This window comes from Pan troglodytes, chromosome 2 (genome assembly GCF_028858775.2).
Source record: "Pan troglodytes isolate AG18354 chromosome 2, NHGRI_mPanTro3-v2.0_pri, whole genome shotgun sequence".
In the NCBI taxonomy this organism is placed as follows: Eukaryota; Metazoa; Chordata; class Mammalia; order Primates; family Hominidae; genus Pan; species Pan troglodytes.
Window position 1 is genome coordinate 190,452,819 of NC_086015.1, and position 16,745 is coordinate 190,469,563.

A 16,745-nucleotide genomic window follows, 5' to 3' on the forward strand; every position below is an offset into this window, starting at 1 on the left:
ACATGCTCTTCCTCAGCACTGCGAGCTTCCTTTTGTTTCCCATCACCCTGAAGCCTGTGCTGTTTGCACTTTTGGCATAAAATGAGCTTTCATTACACTTTCCTGAAGCAAGCTCATTTTCATTTTCTAATTCTTCTGAATAAGCTAGAATTGGTGTTTGGGTCCTGGTGTCTCTGGAGTGGGAGAATTCCACCGGAGACTACAATTGAAATTCATGAGAAATGTTTACCCATTTCTCATTTCCTTCTGGGGCCAAGGCCTCCTGTCCACTCCCAGAGAATGAGCAGAGTTATGCAGTAGGTGAAATGAGTTCAGCCGGAAGGTCGAGGGCATGTTCTAAGTAAACACAGAGCATTGCACAGAAATTAGGAGCTTTGGGGTCAGAAGAGTCTCACTTGGGAGCGACTTACCTCTCAATTACACAGCAGGATGCAGACTGACCCAATGTGGCCTGAGGGAAGGGGCATTGGACTGGGAGTCACAGACCATCAGAACTGGAAGGGTTTGGAGAGGCCAGCTGGTCCAGTTCCCTCATCAGGCAGATGGGGAAACTGAGGCCTTGAATGAAGACGTGACTTGCCCAAGCTCTCAGCAGGAGTCAGCAGCTGTTTTCTAGGCCAGAGCCCTTTCCACTGCCAAGAGACATGTGCCTTTTCCTGTTCTGCCCAGGACTGTGCTTTCTACTGGAGAAAACACAGACATAGGCCCTGAACTCATGGGGCTGGCAATCTAGTGGGAATGAGCTTGAGCTCATCAGAAAGGATGCACTACAAGCAGATGATACAAGCACTTGCAGATTCACTGTAGTTCAGACTCCATTTTCTATTATTTTTAAACAACATTTTTTTCTCTCAAAGGATAAAAGAGAACGTTATTTAAAATAATCTAGACAATATAGGGACCCTCAAGGACCTTCTGTTTTACTAAATTTTATGAAATCATCTTGACAAATAAAGTATTGTTTTAGGAATAATGCATGGCCAGGAAACACAACAGGACCCCTTCCACAATAAAGCCTGTTCTGAGGAAGGCTGCATGGAGACACAGAACCACGACTCGGGGAGTTAGAAGAGCAGGGATTCAAGCCTGGCTTTCCTGCAGAGACTTGAACAAATTCACTTGTACCTGTTTCCTTTTTTGTAAATTAGGTGCAATAATCCCTGCTCTTCCTACTCCATGGGAATCAAATGAGTTAATAGATTAGAAACTGCCGTAAAATGTGTGTTTCTACAAGGTAAATACAAAGGAGAAATAACCTCCTGCTTTCGAATAGTGCTTTGGAAGCACTTTTCCATAAATGGCTAGAAAAAACTCAGTAACATTAGCAAGGTCATACATAGGCAGTCAGTGGTAGGGTCAGAGTTGATAAGAAAACTGACATTCATTGAGCATCTGGTGATACCAGGCAGACACTTTATTACTCATACCTTTGCCTTCATTACCACTATAATAGTACTTTTGAGCTAATTAGAGATGTGTTGGACATATGTCATTAAAGCATTTACTTCATTTGGCATTCACAGTAAGTCTATGAAATAAGCATCATTATTATCTCCATTTTACAGATGGAGAAGAAAATCTTAGCAAGCTTAAGCAACTGCTCCAGTAAGAAGTGGAGGCAAGACTTGACGCTGGGTCTGAATGACTCCAAAGTTTGAGCTCCCAACCACTGAGCACAACTGCGTTTTGCAGTACTGATTCCACTTAGAACCTCATGTCATTCAAATCCTCCCACAACCTGTGAGGAAGACGTTGTATTCATTAGGAACTCTTCCTTTCAACTGATGACAAAACCATTGCTGAGGGAGATCAAGGAGCTTCGCCAAGGTTCCTCACTCAGATGGTGGCAGAGACAGAATTTAATCCTCAATGTGTTAATCCTCTCTCCATCACTGTCTCTGTGCTCTTTCTACACCCACTCTTACGACTCTTTAAGCTCTGTCTCAAAATTTAGACCAGCATTTCCAGCTGTATTCAAAACTCAATGCACTTCAGTGCACTCTTTATCTTTCTAAATCTACACATCTTCACGTTCCTGATCTCAATTTCTGGGTAAGTAGCCAATAAGTTGTCATAACTGGGGCTTAAAGCCTCTGATTCCTCCTTTTTCCTCTCCCATACGCAGCCAGTTCCTGTGGAGTTTACTTCTGCACATCCTACCTGCTTTTCCATAGCTGTCCAGGAGGCCTGTGGGCTTTCTTGAAGTATACTACGCTCCACATAGTCATATCCAATCTATTTAGCACAGCCACCTAAATGGCCTCATTCAGCAGCTCCAGTTTATTTTGACTTTACTAGTCCTTGACATCCCTCAAGTAGCTCCAGATTAACCTTCCTCAAGCATACCCCTGACTGTGTCACATCCCCGAACCCCACTGCCCCACCCCTCCGCCACATCACAGCTTCTAATTGGACATCCTAGACTAAAATGCTAAAAGATGCCAGGCAGAAAACATAAATGAGTGAAACAAGCTGCTATGAATTCTTTAGACAGAAATATACACTTTGCGTGTTAAATACAGAGGGATATTCTTCACTCTGCAAAGAAATTTTTCCTGAAATACGTGTCTTTCTCAAGAACTTTCAACTTTTCTACTTTTGATAGAGACACTGGGGAAAAATGATTCACTTTCTTTACTGTAAAATCAGCAATGGTGCCATTAAGAGGCCAGAAAGCATTAGCATGGGGGAGCTATAGAGAATGGTGGGGACCCTACCCACAAGGCCACCTCTTCCTGGTGTTGGCTGATTGTTGAAGGCAGGAAGCTGCAAGAGTTTCCAGATTTTCTAATATTCTAAGAGAACTTGGAAATGCAGATTGTTGTGTGAGATCGGAAATTTTATGTTGTCATAATTCTTTCTTTTTTTACACCCCCAAATCATAGTATAAGTTAATATTAGGCTGGCCAACAAAATCCATCTGTGAAATTAATTCAACCTTTGGCCACACGTATGTGATTTGGGGAGCACATGCTTAAACCCAAATTTACCAAACATTTCTCAGTTGACCCTCAGATAATCTTTCTGGGCTTTACATCTCCCCAAAACATGCCAACTCTGATTATTCTCAGTTTTGCATCATTCCCATCCTCTTCAACCTCCCTGCTTTGATGGTAGCTCTGCTAAGAAATCCTACTTAGAGAACTGCACTGCCAAATTATTATTTACCTCTAAAGACTAATCTCAAACATCAATTATTTCCAAAGCCCTCCCTGGCCATCTAAAAATGACCACTCCCAAACTTATATACTGACTGATACCCCTTGAGTTACTTTGTCTGGCTTTATTATGCACTTATTTCATTACATTCTATGGAACTGTGAATTCCTTGAGGACTTTATAGTTCATTTTACTGCGAAGAATTCTTTTTACTGATCTTTGCAGACCCAGTCTTTGGCATAGTGTCCAGCTTATGGTAGATTTTCAATAGGATTACTGTGCTTCATTCCATAGACAATGGGGAGGCATTGAAAGATTTTTAGAGTAGCGTAATCAAAGCTATGTTCCAAGAAGATCCTTCTGGATACTCATAGAAGGTAGGCTAGATGGGGAGAGGCTGACATCTGGTAGACATGTAGAAGGCTATTACAATAGACTAGTTGAGAGGAATAAGAATTGGAACTAAGGAATTAGCAGTGGAGAGGATGGAAGAAATGTCGAATACATCAAGGATATAGGGTTAAAAGGAGAACAGTGGCATTGCATTACATAAACATGTCACAGATGCTATTAAAATATTACACATGGTGACATAAAGAGAAAGAAAGAGAGAGTACAATCCAAATGCAGATGATTTATGCTTCCTTTTGCAGTGAATAGATGCCATGAAATGAACTTGAAATTGGAATGTGTAATCTGCTGTTCTCTTGGTGGTTCTGGTTTCTAACTATCTAGACTCTCTCCATAACTATAGCTTCATAGTTTCTTTGTAAGTATAAATGGACCACTTCATCTGGTGCTCAACCAAAGAACTTTAATTTCTTGCATTTTTGGAAAAAAATTCTTTTCTGGACATCTAAAAAGATAATGCTTTGCAATATTTAAGGGATTTTTTAACAGTAAGTTTGACTAGAGACAATATTTGTCTTATATTACAACATAAAAACTAGTCATTCACGAAATGGGACTTTGCTGTTTTTTAATCTGTTAAATAATTCTGTTAAATAAATAGGAGAAAAGACTGGGAATCTTAAGATGTAAATTCTCATACAAGCATGATGTTGGTCAATCAACTGCCCTTCCCTGGACTTTGGACGTGTTGATCATGGGGTTGGATCATGATTTCTACGGTCTTAGATGCACAGAACATCAAGGCAAAGTAGACCTTAGAGACCATCTGGTTTAACCGTTTGTATTTGAAAGAGGAGGAAACAGAGCCCCTTTTAGGTGCAGTCATCTGCCCAAGGTTAATGAGTATAGAATGACACCCAGGACCCAGGCTGCCTGACTCCCTGACTAGTATCTGTGCTTTGCCTCTTGCCTGCAGCATTAACCAGCCTTGATTCGTATGCCTCATCCGTATACTACAGGAATCTAAACATTGCAGCCACATTCCAAGGAAGCAGATGCTGCTGTGCAGATGTGCATGAGTCTTGAAGACCAAGAACTGTGGGAAATCAGGCAGGAGAGGAATTTTCATAAATGTGAGCATCCAGACCACAGACTTGGGAGTCCTGCTCTTCTTCAGGCTACTGATGAGCAGTATGAGCAGTTCCATCATCATCGCCCCGATGGGCCTGGGTGGGAAGGGCAGCTTGTGGTGTTGAGCTGGGCTGGAAAATGTTCCTGTGAGTTGGAAGGTTTCTTAAACCTACTCCTATATAGGCCTGGGAGGAGAATTTAGTCAAAGAGGAAAAATGCCTCAAAACAGGGAATTTTATCCTGCCAAAGGCAAGTCAGTGATATTTTAAGTTGCTTGGTAAAGGACAGTGTTGGCATGATATGTTTACAAGTTCTGTGATGACATACCACCAAGGCATCCCCAGCAGGCTGCAGGCTCCTACTGGAGTGCTTGCAGTTATGCAACATTGAGAAGCAGCTGCTGTAAACATACGATTTCTGTTTTCTGGTGTTATCCTGACTATGATAAGGAGTGTTTGGTGGGGTCATCTTGGAAGTTCCGGTGAGGAGGATTGGGATTATAATTCCAGAATTGAAAGGACCATGGGGATCATCTTGTTCCACCCTCTCACTGAACAGAGGAAAAGACAGAATTTTGGAGAGGGATGTGGATTTACCTGGGGGCCACATGGCATATTTGCGCTTTTATTCAGATGGAAAGGGAAGAGCTTCTCTTCCATTTATAGCCAGAAAAAGCATATATGCTAGGGGCTAGCGTTGGCCAGGCGATTAGAAAAAGTCAGTGGGTTTCAACTAAGTGTGGAAGACTTCTGGGTTTGGGATTTCAGAGGCAGACTGCTCACCCACTCTCTGAACTCTGACCTCCTCTTCTGTCCAATAGGAATGTGGCCAGAGCAGCAAGATTCAAGCCATAATCCCTCAAGGTGCTTCAGGGTAACCAAGAAGGATGAGCAAGCAAAACCACCTTCAGCTAGAGCAGCTCACTTCTGTCTCTTATGTATGTTGGGCCTAACTGAAGATTTTCAAGAAGAAAATGTGGGCCGGGTGCAGTGGCTCACGTCTGTAATCCCACTTTGGGAGGCCGAGGTGGGCGGACCACAAGGTCAGGAGGTCGAGACCATCCTGGCCAACATGGTGAAACCCCGCCTCTGCTAAAATACAAAAAATTAGTCAGGCATGGTGGCATGTGCCTGTAGTCCCAGCTGCTCAGGAGGCTGAGGCAGGGGAATCACTTGAACCCGGGAGGTGGAGTTTGCACTGAGCCAAGATCCCGCCATTGCACTCCAGCCTGGCAACAGAGCAAGATTCCGTTTCAAAAAAAAAAAGAAGAAGAAGAAGAAGAAGAAAACGTGTACTGGGGAGAACATATTTGAAAACCACAACTTAAGATGAGATGCGTCCCCAGAGGGCCCCTGCAGCCTGACATTCTGTGAGTTCTCAGCTCTAGGAGGGCAACTCACTGGGTGTGTATAGGCAGGGATACAGGGTGGTTTCCACATGAGCACCAGTAGTCAGCCAACTAGCATGCAGCATCCTGCAGAGGGGAGGCCTGCTGGTGCCCCACAGCTGTTGGAACCTCTGCAGGAGGCTAATGCTGACATTAGGGTGGCCTTCTGGAAGAGAGTCAGCTGTGCAAGCACAAGTGGAGAAATCTATCTCACCTCCCGCCGCCACCATGTTAATCTCTTCTTTCAAAGGAACTGGAAAATTGTCCCAACTCACAGATGCAAGGACTGTAAGGCACTTCGGGTAGGCAGCTCAGTCCCTAAGTTGCCTCAAGTAGACTACTTCTCTGTTATGCCCAGAGGCCATCTGTCTAATTTTGGAACAGAGAGGGTGCTGTAAAATAATATTCTTCTCCACTCCATGTCATTTGGGGAGTTAGTGACAGATCTGAGACCAGAAAAGGCATTTCCTGAATTCCATGTAAGGGCCCAGGACCGTGCTGCCCCTTCCAGAGGGCCCATGTCCATCTACTTGTGGTTTCAGGAAGGAGTCTCACCACTCTAGATAGAAACCATCAACCAATTTCCAAAATATTCTCTAGCCAAGAAAGTCAAGCCTTGGTTAGAAATCTATTCCAATGTCTTTAATTCAGTGTTAGAAGAGGTCTTCAGATTATATTATTGCTCTTGAAAAGTATCATCATTTTTTCCCATTAACAAAATGCTGCTTTATGTCAGCTGCTTCATCTGCCTTCCTTGGATACTCCACTTATTTGGAGCAAAGAAATGAGCTAAATCCTCTCTTGTGTGTTTATCATCTTGATGAAGGAGACCTAACAAGGTTAAATTTGTCTTCTGTCTGAAAAAGAATCAAATTTAAGAGAAAGAGTTGCTCAATGACTATGAAGTTAAGAGTCAAATCTTAAGGAGGAGAGGGGGCAAATTATGAGAAGAAGTCATCGCTACAACTGAGCAAAAAAATTCTGTAATTTCTGTGATCTTGAGCCTCAGGTACCAATAAAAGCTATTGGCACTGACAAAATTTCTAGATGGTTAACATGTTTGAAAGTAGAGAAAAATGTGGTTAGAAAGTTCATATCTAGCCTTGTCTAAATCCATGGAACTTATTGTCATATTAAACCAGTGTTTGGTAATTTTTCTTCTGGTTAAGACAACTCTCCAACCAAAATACTAAAGAATGCCATGATTTTGTGACCAACATTATTTGGGGGAATGGGCTGGGAGATTCCACTTAGCCTGAGGACCCATACCTACAATCCATCTTATCCTGGAGTTTAACTCTGGATAACCCTTTTATCCTGAAAAGTGTAACTGGCCTTTTTGTCAGAAAGTTCAGTTTAGGATGATACATACTCATGGCCTCAGTGAAGACCCCCTGGTTGATCCTTGTGACCCTGAGAAATTTGTTCTATTTTTAATGAATTTATAGAAATTGCATCTAGATTACCAATCCGCATTGTCTCTTAGAGCAACCAGTTCCACCTTTTCTCATTCTTTATCAGTTAGTCTTTATTGCCATCACTGTTTTCTATCTTGTGCAATGGCTATTTTCAAGACTCATCTTTCTTTTTAAGGGACCAGATCTTTTGTGTCCTAATATTTCCACCGTCCCTAGCACAGGGCATTCTAAGAGGGCATCATCCCATACAGCAGTGGTTCTGGGACATTGAACAACATCTGGACACATTTATGATTGCCATAACTGGTGGGGCAGGGGCTGCTACTGGCACCTAGTTAGGGTAGAAGCTAGGGATGCTGCTAAAAATCCCACAATGCTCAAGACAGCTTTTCTTAGCAAATTATCTGGTTCAAAATATCAGTAGTGCTGAGGTTAAAAATCCCTACCACGGAAGACCAATTTTGGAAAATTTTTAGATGCAGAGACCTATTGTAAATGGGACATTGCAGGCAGACCCAACATCTACAATGACAATACTCTACATATAAAATAAGTGGAAGCACAGTGCCTTTGTATGCCTCTGCTGTATCTTAGGCTCAGTGGAGAATAGCTTGGGAGTTGTTTGGTGTAGACAAAAGAGCATGTGATTCAAAAACACAAGGCATGGGTTTGAGACCTTAATCCGTCACTTACCAGATGTACAACCTTGGGTGAGTTGCTTAACCTTCCTGGGTTACTTCTTTACCTGTGAAATGGGGTCATGGCTCCTGTCTCAAAATTGTTTTAAAGTTTGATTGAGATTATAATTGTAAAAGCACCTTGTAAACTCACTTCTCTGCTGTTGACCAAATATTCTGGTTAATACAAGGTTAATTCATGTTGAATTACTGGCTATGGAATAATGAGTCTACAATAATACTAAAAATATCTAAATGCTCTAGAGTTGTTTGATGAGAACCTCTTTCAGGAAGCTGGAGAGAGCTTAGAAGGTAGGTTCTTAGGTCTCCACATCTTTTTTAACTAGATATAACTGCAATAAACTTGATCCCTTAGAAATATTCTGACCTTTTTCAGCCTCACTTTAAAAGAAGAACAGCTTCCCACCCGTGGAATTTTTTTTTTTGGGGGGTTCTCTAAATTCCAGGGTATATTGTTTTGATGTGGTCCTGCTCTTCCCCCATATTTACTTTTTACGTCTACTTCTGATGGTGACCGTCCCCTTCCTACCCACACTTTTTGCTGATAAAATGCAAACTACTTGGCATGACATTCAAGGCCCTTAAGAATCTCGCCTCCACTCACCCTTCCTACTTCATCTCTGACTCTTTACTACTGTATATCCTGCACTTCCCAAATACTTGATCTTTATTTGGGAAATTGGACAATGCTTTCTAATGCCTCAACTTTGGACATAATTATGGTTTTCTTTCCATGATTACTGCTTACTCTGAGGTCTCTGCCCTTTTCTGCTTGTTGAATTAAAGGTGATCTTGGAACAGAGGCTGGTAGAAACACTAAAGGCTTTGAGAACAGGAAGAAAGAAGGGATGTTGTGTTGGGCTGAGTCGTACTCTATCAATCAGCTTCAGTTTCCTTCATGGACCTTTCTAGTTCTACCCATCTGCTTGCACTTAGCTTTCCACCTTGACCTGAATTCATACCATTGTGATGTTGTGTGTCTCTCTTACTATATGCCACCCTGGAAGGGTCTAATTTCATACTGCCTTGTCTAAATCCCAGAAGAGAGCCTGGCCCAGTTAGGGGACATCAGGAGTCTCACCTTCACATAGTCATATTCACAAAGGTAGGAGGATTCCAAGTTGAAGTGCATGAAGTAAAGCTTGATCCGAAACCCATCTGGGACAGTGATATTCCAAGTCACCTCTGAATCACTGGGATAGGAGTCTGGATAACCAGGCGACTGGATCTGGCCAAACATATCGTTTAGCTCCACGGTGTGGGCTGAAGCCTTTGACAGGGAGAAGCACAGAGCATAATAGAGAAGCAGCCACCTGAAAGACATGAATGTAGGTCTACTTACATTTATAAACACAGGCCCCTGCCATTCATCTCAATCACAGCCAGGAGAACAAGATCTCAGCATGTCTCTGTCTCTGGCCTGCCGTAATTAGCTTTCCCCTTCTGACCTTGCCTCTTCAGTCTGTATTATGGGAATATGGTAACTAGATAATTTCTAAGATTTCTTCTGGTTTTGCTCATTCAAAGCTCTGATAATAGTGTTAACTTAAACTCCTAGAAAGTATCACATTTGGGAGTCTGACATTTCCATTTTACTGTTGAAAATCTAATTTTCATAATTAAGTAAAAGTTGATATTTCTTTAGCTCAGCTTCATTTAACTCTTGATTCTCTTTTCGAAAAAGTAAATGTTATCATACTGGGATGAGGCTTAAATGCATTGATGGAATCGGTAGTACCTTAAACAGATTTAACGTTGAAAATGGTATTTCACCACAAACTCAGTCAAAGTATGCAAAATCTTTAATAAAGAAAGAATAAGCAAAGCAAGTTTTCTTCCTCTTGGTAAAAGGATCAAAAACCTACAACTTATTCCTGTAGGAATCAGAGATAATAGACTAATAAAGAGTTGCAAAAGAGGCAAGGAAAATTCAATAAAACTTACAGAGCACGTCACCATGGCTGACGCAATAACGAGGCAGAATGACTAAGGCTGGTCAAAGCCCTTCTGGTCAGTCTGCACTCACCACACCAGGCTTCTGTCTAACAGACCGATTCCCCTGTGAGGTCCAGTAACCTTGAACTTAATGGGCCCAAACTTGCCTCATCACTCCTCTCCTAATCTTTTCCTGCTCTCATTTCTGATTTCTGTTCATGGTATTACCATCAACCAGTTCCCTGGCCTGAACTTTAACCATTCATCTTTTCATTTACCCCAGAGTCAAGAGTCACCACGTCCTACTTATTCTGCTTCCCATGTTTTGGAAATCCATCTCTCCTCCTCTCCAGTTAATTACATAGTTTACATTCTCCTATATGGCTTATTGCTGTAGCATCCTAACCGATATCCCCAACCCACCCACCAGCAGTCTTCTGCCAAAGCTGATTTTCTCAAACACAGATAGGACCACACTGTTCTACTGTGTCTGCAGGGTAAAGCGTCTGCTCCTGGGATGGCTGTTGAGGCCATTTTGATCTGGCTGATCTGTCCTTCCCACCTCATCTCAGTAGCCAGCCCTGTGAGCCCCCTGTTATTCTGGGAGCACGCCATGCCCTTCCATTCCAGCCTCATTGCATGTGCCCTGCTCACTCCTCACCTACTTATCCTCCACTGTCTTGCTTATCCTCCACCATCCAGCTCAGAGCTTCCCAGCTATGGAGTATCCTTTCACTCCTCCACAAGCCACTGCTCCCTGCACATTTCTCTATTATTGTGGGTATCACATTGCACTACGTTAGACACACCCTTTGGAGTGAAATGTACTTGGATTTAAGTCCCAATTCTTTCACTTACTGACTGTGAAAACTTGGGCAACTAGTCTCCCTGAGCCCCGGTTTCCTCAGAAGTAAAATGGAGATTATAATATCTAATTCATAAGGCTCCTATGAGCACTAAAGATGATGTATATAAAGGTCCCAGTACAGAGTCTGATATATAACAGATTATAAATGAATGAATCCATGAAAGTGGGGCCTGAGTCTTAGACAGCGTAAAAAGTCAATGCTGGGAAACCATACCAGCATCTTCAGATTAACAATGATATATTTGCTAATCAGGACATTGTTTCTCTCCAATACCCAGTCTGCCCATGTATTCAGATGCACATATCTGTGTAATGCATACATTTGAGTTTTTGGGTATGTAAACAGAGCAAGATAACTACATACATAGATTATGTAGCTATGTCATGTTAATATTTACATAAAGTGTAAATAGGTAAGTACAAAATGTCTGAAAGGATATACACCAAGGTATTGACAGTAGTTATCTCTGAAATGGGAATATAAGTATTTCCATTTTTGTGCATATAAAATGTTTACATTTGTCAAGAAGGACCATGTACTATTTTTTCAATAAAAAGAAAATACATTTATTTAATTTTTTTCAAGGTCGCTACAATAGCAATATGTGAGATTCTATTAAGAAAACAAAATGTCTTAATCCCATAGCCAATGTCAATATTTTCTTAAACCAATCTGTGGAAGGAGGGCCTCAGAGGCAGAAGGAAGGGAAGGCATCTGTCCAAGTTAACCTGTGAATTAGTTGGAAAGCTGAGTCAAAAAACCAGGTGGCAGGGCCCAGGCATCCCATTTTCAAGTGAGGAAATGAACCAGTGTTAACAGGGCTGGGAGTTCAGGTTCAGCCCTGCTGAGGAGGGGAGGGCACTGGCCCTGGGTCAAAAGAGCTAGATTCAGCTCCAGCTTTGACTTTATTTATCCTTTGCATTTTAGGAGGTCATGGGAGGTCTTGTTTCCTCATCCATTAAGTAGTAATAATAACGACTTCCCACAGCACTGCTATCAGCGTAAAGGAGGATGGGGAAGTATTTTGTTAACTGTCCAGCCCTAGCCAAACGTTAGTTATAATTATTCCATCCCGCCAGTTCCCGAAAAGCAAGAGTCAGGAATGAGCTTTGGCTCCTAAACCGGACTTCCCTATAATAGCGACACCCAAATTATGCAAGGCCGAAAGGTCAACTTCCTCCATGACTGCTTTTTCCAGACCACATCGAGGAGACACTGAGCCTCCTGAGGCCGGTTCTGTCAAGGACTGGCAGCAGACAGCCCTGTGTAGCCTAGAAGCCCGGTGCCATGTGTGGTAGGCAAATGGTCAGCGTGGGAGGAAGGCCCAGGAAGCTTTCCCTTCTACTTTGTTTGCATCTCAAAACGGTTTCAAACATATGAAACAAATATCTCCCTTCATGTAATGGGCTTGAGCATATGCTTGCCTGCTTGCGTTAGGGGCTGTAAATTGAAGAATATAAGTGGCAGCTTTCATTCCTTGTCACACTCTCTGAATGTTTTTGGCTTCTTGTATACGAGGCACCGGCTGTATAGTTCCCAACACCTGCTATCTATCCTCCGGCTAATCAAAAAGTTTAGCTACATTGCAGAAATGTCAAAAGTAATATATAGAGCTGAGATTTTAGAGGCCCCCCTGTAGGAACAGGCTAGCAGGACTCTGTAAAAATGCCTGCATATATCTATGATTGCAGCATGAACGGCACTTGCTATCTTTTCCATACACTGTCCGTACACGCCCCTTGTTTCAACCCACACCACACCAAGACTCCATTTTTGAATTGAAGAGTTGGAAGGGACTGCATGGATCCCTTACAGAGCACCCTAATTTGACAGACGATGAAAAGGATACCCCAAGAGATGTCACATCATGCTCAATACCATATGGTGAATTAACTTCAACAGAAGAAGGGAATAACAAGAGCTCACAGAAGAAGCTGGGTCCATGCCCATATCATGCCCAGGCATCTGGCCAAAGCAATTAATCCTGTGAAAAATAATTTAAAAACCCATGGCTTTACGTAAAAAATTTAAAAATATTAATGCCAAAGTCCCTCCCCAGGAGATTCTGGTTTAATTGCTCTGGGGTGAGGCCTGAGCACTGGCATGTTTCAAGGCAGCACAGATCATTCCGATGTACAGTCAGAATTGTGAGCCGTCAGTTTAGAATAATACACTTGGCTGAAAGTCTAGTGGAATATAGTAGAAAAAATCCTGAACTTGGAGCCCGAAGACCCAAATTTGAATCTGGACCTTTTCACGATCATCAGTGTGGTTTGGGCAAGTTGCTTAACTGCTTTTATACCCACTACTTATCCATAAATCCTTACTTCAACCAGAATCTGAAACCCCAATGAGACAGTGCTCTTGAAAGTGCCCTGCAAACACTGAAATACTGTATCCATGTGAGACAAGACCTGCTGGAGACTTTTCTAGCGGAGCACCTTTCTCGTAGTTGCTTGGCTATTCAAAAATTGAATTCAATTCAACAAATAGGTATTGAATGGCAGGTAGGAAATAGACATTATGCTAGGTGCTGGCCATACAAAGATGAAGACATAGATCATGTAACTTCAGGAGCGCTGAGATTTGTAAGGGGAGGTGGACATTTAAACAAGGGGATACTACAAGGACAATAAGAGATGCAGCTTCAAGGGACAGAAACAGAACAAAGGACAAAGGAGGGGATGCTCGCTCTGGAATATGGTGGTCAGGAGAGAGAAAGAGATATTTGTGCCAGCTTGAACAATCAGGTCTTCTAGGTGGAAAATAAAGAAGAAGGTTGCTCCAGGTTGAGGGATGAGCATATGCAAAGATACAGAATTGTTACTCAGCCAAGTAGTTTGATATGGGCTGGGGCACTGAATGGTAGGGTGGGATTCAGACCAGATCATTGACAGATAGATGAGATTATCATTCAATGTAGATTGACATAAATCACTTTTTTTTGGAGAAAGAAAAATGATGTTTAATGGCAGGTTTAAAATTACGATGGCTTTAAAAAGAACAGAATTATTGCACTCACTTTTTAAGGACCTGGTTATCTCTCTGAACCACAGGTAATCGGAGTTCAAAGAGTTAACATAGTCTGAAGCCTCTCATTGGTCTCAGATCCAGAAAAGTTGCTAGGTTACTTTGCAGAAGATAAACAAATAAAAACACTTTCCCAAGTGAAAAGAAAATTAATAGTAAAAGATGTGTTTAGGGACTTTACACATCTGCAGAGCATTGTGTGTGTGTGTGTGTGTGTGTGTGTGTAACAGCATTAACAAGTAATAAAAATAACTAGGGTGGTTGGGTTTTCAGACTTGCAGGATAGAACTTGTATGAAAGGTCTGGTAAGGAGTGTCAAGTATAATGAGGAATAAGAAAGGTTAAAGAGTTTAAAACCAATTAGAATTTGAAGTTCTTGATTTCAGAACTCTAAAATCCTTTTTTTTTTTTTAAGTATGATATCTCTTTAAGAGCCATTTGGTGTACTTCATAGCCTGATTCATGCCACCAGCTGCCTCTGATTTCAATGAGAAATGCAGAAAATTTATAGGGAACTGTAAAATGGGGACAGATTTTTAGTTTTCTAAATTGAGGTTTAACTGGCAAACTTGTAAAGGTTGAAGAAACCACAGAGCCAAGCTATGGGAAGCTGGTTTCTTTTCTGGTCAGAAGGAATGAACACACAAACACATATCTAACTCACAAAGTGCTGGAAGAGAGAAAGCAATGCTCTTTCCAGAGGAGGAACACGGAAAAATCAGCCTTGTGGGTGAACAGGAGGAGAGTCACATTCGCCAGCAGGCAGCACCCTGTGCAGGCAGTGGGAGAAATCTGAGCTTCAGCAGCGTCCGGAGCAGGATTTGCACAAAGTCTCCCGTTTCAAGTTTTATGTCTCCTGGAGTCCTGGGGAAGGCACCCAGCCCACCCACAGCTCCCTTCTCAGAGCCCTAAGAATTGATGAGAAAGCCCCTCACTACCACATGCAGGACACGCAGGTGAGTCTGTCAGTGACAAGGTCAGACCTTCCCTGCTATTTGACACTGGTCCCCAAAAGGGAACCGTGCCCCCTCCTCCCCTGGCACGTACCTCATTTTCCTGCCTTGGGTGCTCCCGGCTGCCTGGCCTTGGTCCTCCCAGCTTGACTTGCCTGTGAGCTCGTGCCCGGTGTGGTGTCCGTGATGCCTTATCTTTGTTCTGAGGTCCCTGTGTGTCTCTGGAATTGGCTGGCATTCTCCATTCAGGTCACGCCTTCCCCTGCCTGCAACAGATCCCCTCTCCCCCTCTCTCCCTCTGGCTTTTCCTCTCTCCTCTCTCTCTCCTTTGACTTGCTCTTGCACTCCCAGGAACCTGACAACAAAATCTGTCTTCCTACCGAAAAGATCTGCTCCTTCCCTTCCCTCCTTTATCCTGTGTGGCTGACTTCAGCCCTTGAGAGAAAATAACTGAGGGGCTCAAGCAGGTATTTGTATCACTCTGTGTGTGTGTGTGTGTGTGTGTGTGTGTGTGTGTGTGTGTGTAGAGAGAGACAGAGAGTGAAAGGGGACAAAGTCTAATTTCTCTTTAGTCTTTTTTGCCAGATGACTATAATTTTCTGCTTTTCTTCAGGACACCCATGAAAGAAAAGCAATTAAATAGAAACAACCAACTAAGAAGGCAATTCTAGCACCTACACTAGAAGAAAAAAAAAAGGTCTAAATCCCAGAGCGTCTGTCTGCAAATAACTACAGGTTTCCTTGTGAGCAGAGCCCCAAATAACTACAGGTTTTCTCGTGATCAGAGTCACACACAACGACAGGCTTTCCTGTGAACAGAGCCACGGGCCCGGAACTGGGGGAGCACCAAGTCCTGAAGTTGGCTGGTTGTTCCTCCCCATGAGCAATACCTGTGGCACTGTTTACTGGCTCGGAGTGTGTGCGGCTCTACTCCAGCCCAGAAAGGGCCCATTGCAGCAAGAAGTCTCACCTCCCCAGGGGTGTAGAAAGACCTGGGCCTGTATATATGTCTATACCCATGGCTTCCAGAGAAATCAACACTAGATCTAAGATGAGCTGAATAATAAGAAAATTACCCCCTCCACAACAACAACAACCAACACTGAATAGGGAGAGGTGTATCTGGGTGTAAAAGTTAAGTTTGACTGTGCACCTTTTCTGTGTTAGACACAGTACTAGGCATTAACATCATCTCAAGTTACTTTCGCAAACTGGTGAGAGTGCTGCTGTTATACTCATTTTACAAGTGAGGACACTAAGGCTCAGAGAGAATATGCCACTTGCCAAGATCATCCAGTTATTTATGACTCCCCACTGCCACTAGCACTAGACGCTAACAGCTATTGAGTGCTACGTGTCAGGCACTGCTCTAAGCACTTAATATATGAATTCTTTTCAGTCATCTTTATATGTTGTATACATGGCTGGCAATATTCTCATTTTTCAGAGGAAATTGCCCAGAGAGGTTAAGTAACTTTCCCAAGTTCACACAGCTAGAAAGTAATAGAGGCAGAATTTGAAGTGTTAGCCACTGTATTACACTGCTACTCATTAACATTTTATAATGCATATGGAATTTCAAATGCACACACACAGACGGCATTCATAGAGAAACTCAATCTGAGTCATTTTGAAAAGAAGATTAGACTCAGAGTTTAGCTGTAATCTTTCCTTTCTACCCAAGACAGCTGTGTACTTTGGGCACAATACTTAAGGTATCTGATTCTGTGTCTTCATTTGGAAAATGGGAGTTACTATGAGGCTTAAATAAGACTGCGCTTGTAGAAGTGTCCAGGGGAGTACCAGAGAGAGGG

At 42.5% G+C, this 16,745-nt stretch overlaps 1 protein-coding gene across 13 annotated transcripts in view; it reads right to left on the reverse strand.

Moving 5' to 3' along the window:
• The window catches only part of MASP1 (MBL associated serine protease 1), a 74,430-nt gene extending 59,079 nt beyond the window's left edge, over window positions 1-15,351 (reverse strand). For 2 of the 13 annotated variants that reach the window (XM_516941.7, XM_063807417.1), the window contains exons 1-2: window positions 15,026-15,135; window positions 9,226-9,457 (exon numbers count right to left, since the gene is read on the reverse strand). In XM_516941.7, the coding sequence (XP_516941.3) occupies window positions 9,226-9,457; window positions 15,026-15,030 (237 nt within the window). In that variant the 5' untranslated portion in view covers window positions 15,031-15,135. Of the gene's footprint in view, window positions 1-410; window positions 681-9,225; window positions 9,479-15,025 lie in introns of those variants that run through there. The other 11 variants (XM_063807416.1, XM_054681312.2, XM_063807415.1 and 8 more) reach the window with 10 other exon arrangements.
• Between the last annotated feature and the right edge of the window lie 1,394 nt (window positions 15,352-16,745).